Raw genomic sequence first — 8,551 nt, 5'->3', positions numbered from 1 at the left:
TCTTTTACTCACCATGTCTTGAGATTTATCATGTTGTTGTGTGTATCCATAGTGTGTCCATTTTTATTACTAAGTAGTATCCCATGGTACAGATATACCATAGTTTGTTTATCCTTTTGTAAAAAAATGATAGCTACCTGGGCCATAGCCAGTTTTTGGCTATTATGAAGAAAACTACTATGAACATTCTTTTTTTTTTAATTTTATTTATTTATGGCTGTATTGGGTCTTCTTTGCTGCGCGTGGGCTTTCTTTAGTTGTGGGGAGCGGGGGCTACCATTGCGGTGTGCAGGCTTCTCATTGTGGTGGCTTCTCTTGTTGGGGAGCGTGGGCTCTAGAGCACAGGCTCAGTAGTTGTGGCGCATGGGCATAGCTGCTCCGTGGCATGTGGGATCTTCCCGGACCAGGGCTCGAACCCGTGTCCCCTGCATTGGCAGGCAGATTCTTAACCACTGCTCCACCAAGGAAGCCCTAGGAACATTCTTTGAATCTTTGTGTGACCATATGTTTTGATTTCTCTTGAATAAATAACTAGGAGTATAATTGCTGGGTCATGGGGTAGATATGTGCTTAGTTATATAAGAAACTGCTACATATTTTTCCAAATTTATAGTACATTTTACATTCCCAACACTGTATGAGAGTTCCAGTTGCTGTACATTCTCACTAGCATTTGGTATTGTCAGTTTTTTAAAGTTTAACCATTTTGGTGAGTATGGAGAATTCTCTCACTGGTTTTAATTTGCATTTTCTCGATGACTAGAGATACTGAGCACTTTTCATGTGCTTATTGGGCATTCATACATGTTCTTTTGTGATGTATCTGTTCAAATCTTTTGTCCATCTTTTTAAAATGGGGTGTCTTTTTATTATTGTGTTATAGGAACTTTTTTATGTATCCTGGATACCTGTTTTTTTTTTTTTTTAATTTAATTTTTTATTTTTTGGCTGCACCGCATGGCATGTGGGATCTTAGTTCCCTGGTCAGGGATTGAACCCACGCCCCCTGCAATGGAAGTGCGGAGTCTTACCACTGGACCGCCAGGAAAGTCCCAATACCAGTTCTTTGTGAGATCAATATTTTGCTTACCTTTTGGCTTACTTATTCATTTTTCTTAATGGTGTCTTTTGATGAGCATCAATTTTGATATTTCTTTTATCAATTTTTTTTTCTTTTATGGTTATTGCTTTCTATAACATAAGAAATTTTTGCCTACTTCCAAGTCGTGAAGATATTCTGTGTCTTCACCTAAAAACCTTATGATTTAGCTTGTATGGCTAAGGTCTATCATTAACCTTTTTTTTTTTTATCATTAATCTTGAATCAATTTTTGCACATGGTGTGAGGTAGGGATCACGATTTACTTATTTCTCCCATATGAATATTCAGTTGTTCCAGCACAATTTGTTGGAAAGATATTCCTTTTCCCAGTGGATTGCTTTGACATCTTCATCAAAATTAAATGACCTTTAAGTGTGAGTCATTTCTGGCCCTCTATTCTATCCCACGGATCTCTTTGTCAGTCCTTATGCCAGTACCATAGTGTCTTGATTACAGTAGCTTATAAGTCTTGAAGTCAAGTAGTACAAGTTCTCTGGCACTGAGAATTTTTTTTGTCAGCATTGGGATTTTAAAACTCCCTGGGTGATTCTAATGTGCTGCCAAAATCTGAGAAGTTGAGAACATTCTAATGTGAGCCACAGTTTCTAGACTCAGCTTTCCCTGTCACTATCCTCTAGGCCAACATGATAAACTAATTAATATACTTGATGCTACCTCTTTACCTGGAATCCTCTTCCTCTTCAGCTCTATGCCTTGTGCGTTAAGGACTTCATCAATTTCCCACCTGGCTCCCCACTACTTCTAGAAAAAAGTTCTAAGTCCTTAGTGTGGCTAAAATCACCCTTTTGATTAGGATCCCTGATACTTCATCCATTATCTTCCCCAATAAGTACCTTAAGCTGCAGTCATACCATAATTGCCTCAAATGTTTTAAACTTCTTCATGCCTCCATGCCTTTGCCTGTCCTCCAGCCTAAAACACACTTTCCGTCTGTCATTGTTTATCATCTCCTTCCTCTCTTTCAACACATAGCCTGGTATCATCTACTCTGCCCTGCTTTGACCCTCTTATCTGGAATAGGTATCCTGCCCTGGTTCCCTCTGTGCCATGTACCTTTATCACAGGCATTAAGGTACTTTGTTGTAATTGTCAGTGATTTAGTTGCACAACCCCACTAACCTGTACACTTCTTGAAGGCTGAGACTGTGTGTTTCCATCTCTCGTCCCTAGTGCTTACCAATGTAACTGGCACATATGAAGTACCTAATAAATGTTTATTAAATGAAAGAAAACTGGGCTCCAATCTGCACTGTGCTTTGGGGCAGATTCCTTAATTTTTCTGAGACTCTATTTCCTTATCTACAAACTGAAAAGAACACTTATGCCACAAGGCGGTTATAAGACTTAAATGAGCTAATCCATGTAAAATCCACTGCATGGACTTAGTATATGGTAAGTACTCATTAAATCTTGGTTCTCTTCCCACTTTCCACCAGACCCTTCAGACACTCTTCCTGTTTCCACTTCTTTAGCTGACCGCTAGGTGGTGTCAGTCTCTGGCCTGACATTCAATCCCAGAGCTGCCCCCTTAATGCCCCATCTCAGTGCCTGTTACAGTCGACAGGAAAGGGAGATGTTTAATAATCTGCTGGGAGATCCAAAAAAAGGGGATATCCTCCCCACCAATTTCTTTGCCCACTGTCACCATTCTTGATATCCCGATCATGGATTGCAGAGAATTCCTCCTTGGTTTCCTCTATTTGGTTACAATTCCAACCCAAGGGTTTGAAGATGGAAAAAGCTTCTTTGAATAGAAGTGGGGAGAAAGAGAAGAAGCTGAGGGAGAGAGGGACTATATAACGGGCGCTATAGGAGAAATACGGAGAAAATGCTTCCAGTCACATCCCGTTCGATGGTACTTAGTTATGATTGTCTCCTCTACCAGCGCAGACTCCCCTAGTCCTAACACTCCTGTCAGCTTACCCACTGAACAATCAAGAGGTCCTAACACTGGGTGGATACAAGAAGTAAAACACATGTTACTTGCCCTTAGGGACCACCTTATGGTCTGATGGTGGACACAGAACCCTCAAAATTAAGTGCTAAGTTCTCGGTACTGAGGCTATCTTGAGAGCAAGTTTGGAACAGGAGAGATGGGCAGAGTGAGAATAACAGGAGAGCCTTGCTGATGAGGGTAGGAAGCAGCTGAGAGAAGAGTATAATTAAAGGCTCAAGTAGAAATATGCATTCTTTCGTCTTATAGAGACAACCTCAGCACTTCACACATTGGAAATAACCCAAGGGCCCAACAATCCCAGTAGACTGTGGAGTATCCAAGCAAGGAGATTCCAAGTAGCCAATACAAAGAGTGAGCTAGATGTGTGTGTACAATGTGGAAAGGGATCAAGATGAGTTAACTGAAAAAAAAGCAAGTTCCAGAACAGTATATACTGTATGAGCTCATTTGTGGTTTTAAAAGATGTTTATATTTGTTTATCGTTTTTCTTTTTTTTTGGCCACACCAAGTGGCTTGTGGGGTCTTAGTTCCCCGACTAAGGATTGTACCTGGGATTGTACCTGGGCCCCTGGCAGTGAAAGCACTGAGTCCTAACCACTGGACCACCAAGGAATTCCCTGTTTATCATTTCAAAAAAAAACCTCTTGGAAGGAGACCCAAGGAACTCTCAGTAGTGGTTATTCTGAGGGTGGGACTGAAGAATGGGAGTATGGAGAGTAGTGGCAAGTTTACTTTTCATCTTGTACCTTCCTATACTCTGAGTTTTGCAACCACTAAGTATTACCATTTTTACAATATAACGTTCATAAAAATAAACACACATCCACATTCAGGAGATAGCAGGGGTTGGGACGTAGCAAACGAGAAGTGTCGATATGCTGGCTGCGGCCAGATATTGGGAGGCCAGGACTGGGAGAAGAGTCCACATTTGATTCCATTGTCTATAGACACCCAGTAGAGGTTTGCCAGCCAGGAAGAGACACAGGGAAAGCAGTTTCAGGAAGATTCACCTGCATGAGACAGGTATCAGGGAGAGGAATGGGGCTGCCCCCTCATAACCCTCTTGGGCTACGTATGGTCACTCCAGCTAGCTTTTTCCTTGCAAAGCCGTCTGAAGTCTGTTTCAATCTGACTTCACTTAGATGACAACAAGGAGAGAGGGTCCTGGGAGAAGAAGGAACCTAGTAGGAGTTCATTAAAAAGTTAGTAAGTCGCTGCCATGTGACCACCACTGTGTTAGCCCATGAGGTCTGGATGAAAGGATGAATAAGACCCCACCCCTGCCCAGAGAAACTCCAGCAGTGGAAACGGAGGAAATCTGAACTCTATTTCAAAGGAAAAAAATGACAAATCTTGAGCACAGGTTTCCAAGATTGGTATAGGAGAGAAAGGCCCAGAAGACAAGTTGGCAGTAGGTCTGAGGTTTCTGGCCTGGGAGACTAAAGGCAGGTGGCCTTGGCCTTGAGCAACGCGAGCCAGGAGGAAGCTCTGGTTTGGTGAAAAGGTCTAGCTCCTTCTGGATTCCTCTCTTGCTCTCACTGCTATCAATAGACAAGTCCTCCATGCTGCTCCACTTTCTGCCAGGGCCAGGATGGCGTGAGGATTTGGGGCCTTTCCTTGAACAGAACTTTAAAAGGGAGAAGGATGGTGCAAGCCTCCCTCATCTCTAATGTGAATTTCTGGCGTCACCTGCTGTCTCCCTGAACTCTGACTTCCAGACACCAGAAAGTCAGACACCCAAGGTACAGCCTTAAAACACCGCCCAGAAGGGGGCAGTGGCCAGAAGCACATTCACTGGGCTCTGGGAACCGCCCGGCGCCCTGTGGACTCAAAGCAGCATTCCCTTACGGGATCAGGCTGGGACAAAGGTCCGGCACTCAGCAGACACCTCGTTAGAACTCGAGGCCTGGAAACAGAGGTCCAGAGTCCCTCATCTTATTCCAAATCCCTGTTGCTCGGAATCTAAAACCCCGACTTGGTGGGAAGCCAGTCAGAAGGTATAAAAAAACAAAACACCAAACAAAAAAATAAATGAGCCCCGACCTCTTGGGGCGAAGGTGGGTGGAACTTACTTAACCCCACCCGCTGGTGACTCACCTCCCTCCAAACCAGGGCCTGCCCCTCCCGGTGCCAGGCAAGCAGGGCAGGGAGGGCACTAAGGTGGGCTCCATCCCCAAGCCCTAGGCGGGCGGACAAGCTCCGGCGTGTCCCGGCGGGTGTCCCTGTTTACTCCAAGTCCGGGAGCGAGGTTGGGGCAGGCCGTCTCGGCCCCTCCCCCACCCCGCCCCCCTCCGCCGCAGGCCCCAATCCCCGTCCAGGTTTTACAAAGTCTCCAAATCAAAGCTCAGCTTCTCCCCGCATCTTCCCCGCGGACTGGCAGCCCCCGACCCCACCCCAGTCATGGGAAGGCACAGTCAGGGTTCCCCCAGATCAGGCCTCGGTCCAGACCTCCCGGTCTTGGATCCGCAGACGGGGCCTGAAATTTTAGGGCAAGACACCGAGTTTCAAAGAAAAGCCGCTCAGCTCTCCTCAACTCCCCCTGCCCAACCCCCCTCGCCCCTTCAGCTCCCGAGCGCAAGGGAGAAAGGCCCAGTCACGGGAATGGGCGCTCCAGGCCCAAAGCCAGCCAGCGGGACCCCGGGAACCCCCCGCTCTCGGACCGGTAGCCAGAGATCCAGATCTGGTCGCCGCTCTGACTCCCCCTCCCCAGGGCAGCGCGCCAAATCGGCGCATGCGCACTCACAGGATTGCCGCGTAGCTCTTTCTCCCCCCCCCCCTTTTTTTCTTTCCCCGCCCCTTCTCTCCCTCCCTCCTCTCCCGGTCCCCTCCCTCTCCCCCCCCCCGCCTCAGCCCGACCCGCGGCACCTCAGTCCGGGGAACAGTGGTGCGAGCTCCAGGCCCGTGCACTGAGGAGGCGGAAACGAGGGGAGACCCCATAGCTCCATCAGGCCCCTTCCGAAGGCTCCCCCACCCGGTCCACGCCCCCCACTCCCCCACCCCGCCTCCTCCCAATTGTGCATTTTTGCAGCCGGAGGCGGCTCGGAGATGGGGCTGTGAGCTTCGCCCGGGAGGGGGAAAAAGAGGAACGAAGAGGAAAGCCGGGGGTGAAGGGTTTGGATTTGGGGGCAGAGGGTGCACCCCCGTCTGCAGGCCCTCCCCAAGGGGCTCCGAACTCTACCTCTTCACCCAGACCCCTGGTGAGCTTTGCTGAAGGATAGGATAAGAATAGAGGAGGAGAAGGGAGGAAGGAGGAAAAGGGGGGACCCCCCAATTGGGGGGGGCGGCGACGGCGAAAAGTAACAGGACCAGAGGGCAGGGGGCTGCTGCTTGCATCAGCCCACACCATGCTGACCCCGCCGCTGCTGCTGTTGCTGCCCCTGCTCTCAGCTCTGGTCGCGGCCGCTGTCGATGGTGAGTGAGATTCCGCGGCCCCCTTGGACCCCTGGGGACACCCACTCCCCAGCCCCCACTCCTGCGTTCGGATGGGAAAGGGAGACGCGGGAGGGGGTGCCTTTTGTTATCCCAGTCCAGCTGACACAGCAGCGGCCTGACTGGGGGTGGGGATGGGGGTCCAATTTGGAGGATAGGGGCCCCGGGCAAATGATGCTTCTGGGACCCCCCCAGCCCAAACAAAGACCAGAGGCCTGGGAAGGGAGAGGAGGGATCCCCTTTTTTCTGATCCTGACATCTAGAGGCCTTCTTTTCCTATCTCTGGTGGGGGAGGGCCTCTGCCTCCCCTACATCCTCCACCCCCCCACACAACACATATGAATTGTAAAGGAATCCGGATTTGCTGTTTACTGGCTGCAAAAGGGGGCGGGGGTCCTTTTGCAGTGGCCTCTGCATCTGGAAGGGTAGCCGGGTCAGGGGTGCCCCGCTGCGCAGAGGGCAGGCAGGACAGGGGGGATGGCTGTGGTGGGGAGAGAGAGGGCCACGGGAGGGCCCCCTGCTTGGGTGTGGAATCTGGGCCCTTGGAGACCGGGCTTGAAGGCCTGGGTCCAGGATCCAGCGGGCTGCCAGCCTGGGTTCCGAAATGAGCACTTCCCCCTCTCAGGGCCTCTGTCAGTAGCCTGGAAAGGGCTGTGTTGGGGGGTGTAGCGGGTGGGGGAAGGCGAAGCTATATGACTTTGAATTTTCCTTCTTAATTCCTGGGAGCTTTGAGATGAAAAACGTTAGATGTCATCATTGGGGAAGGGGACTGGAGAATGGCCTGGAATGCTGAGGTGGGAGGGTGGAGGAAGGCTGCTTTCTCCCTGACTTCTGGTCTGATCACAGTTTGTACTGGAAGGAGAGTTGGAGGCTGGATGGGGTTATGGCTATGCCCCCACCCCCTAATTCCCTGCTCCTTTGGTAGATGTGTTTGTTTCTCTCCAGCATTTCCCCTCCTCCCCTCATACGCACACACTTTGTAGTCTGCAGTTAGGTTTGGGCTAGAGCCGTGTCCTTTTGGAGAAATGGGGGGCCCTCTTGCCTTTCTTTAATGTCAGCGATTTTCCCTCTTACTTGTGAGTCACTGGTTCAAGTCTTGCTCAAGCTTTGAGCTGGGGTCATGGGGTTGGGCTGGGCTGGGCCCCTGATTTGGAAGGGGTGGGATCTCATCCCTTCCCGTCATTTTAGTCCTCTCATCCAGGGAAAAATCTGGACCCAATACCATCATGCACCCCTCCTCCATCTTCTAAATTTTGCCAGATTGTGATTGGGAAAGTTTTTCTCTGAAACCAGACTATCTCTCTCTCTCTCTCTCTTCCCCTCCCCACAACTTGCTTCAGTGGGGGGAGGGAGGTTAAGGGGTCAGGAAGTAGCTGTGCCCAGAAAGACAATATATTCAGTAGCTCCCAGTTATGCCGTCTTGGGGACTCTGTCCCCCTACCTCCCACCCCACATCAATTATCTGCCCAAGAGGAGGAAAGAGGCTCTGCCCTGAATACCCTTCAGACCAGCCCTTGCCCATGACTTCCTCAGTTATGCGTGTTGTTTCCTCTTGTTCTCAGCCCTGTGAAGTGAGAGGGGAAACTGAGGCAGAGAGATTTGGGTACAGCAACTTCTGGGAGGGATAGAAAAAAATTTTGAGAGTGACCCATCAAGAGCCCCACGATGGAAGGCAGAGGGAAAAGGGGGGTCTCTGTGGAGAGCAGAAAAAGTCCCCGGCCTGGTCAGGAATGGCCCCAGGGAGCTTCACCCCCAGGGTTCCAAAGCGGTTCTATCTGCCACACCAAGTTGGTGGGTGGTGAGTGGAAGAGGGAGACTGGATGTGTTTTCCTTAATGGTCTCCCACGCTTTTGTAAGTTTCCACCCAGTCCACAGCTGTAACCCCAGCTCAAACCAAACTCTATCCAAAGTCCTGGAGAGAGGACCCCTCCCCAAACACCCATACTGTGCTCACCTTAAGAATGGGAATAGTGAATCATCGGTTCTACCCCATTCTGGGGAGTGGGAAGGGGAAACTGCACAGACCTGTAGGGCCGATGTTG

The 8,551-nt window shown here is 49.7% G+C and overlaps 1 protein-coding gene across 1 annotated transcript in view; it reads left to right on the top strand.

Annotated features, from left to right (window-relative positions):
* The first annotated feature begins 5,975 nt into the window (after positions 1-5,975).
* Positions 5,976-8,551, top strand: part of LRP1 (LDL receptor related protein 1) — a 79,563-nt gene continuing 76,987 nt past the window's right edge. The window contains 1 exon segment of the mRNA XM_032644886.1: positions 5,976-6,491. Within this exon segment, the coding sequence (XP_032500777.1) occupies positions 6,425-6,491 (67 nt within the window). The 5' untranslated portion in view covers positions 5,976-6,424.

The sequence above is a fragment of the Phocoena sinus genome, chromosome 10 (genome assembly GCF_008692025.1).
Source record: "Phocoena sinus isolate mPhoSin1 chromosome 10, mPhoSin1.pri, whole genome shotgun sequence".
Lineage (NCBI taxonomy): Eukaryota > Metazoa > Chordata > Mammalia > Artiodactyla > Phocoenidae > Phocoena > Phocoena sinus.
The sequence above is the reverse complement of the archived record's forward strand: the minus strand, read 5'-3'. Positions and strand labels throughout refer to the sequence as shown.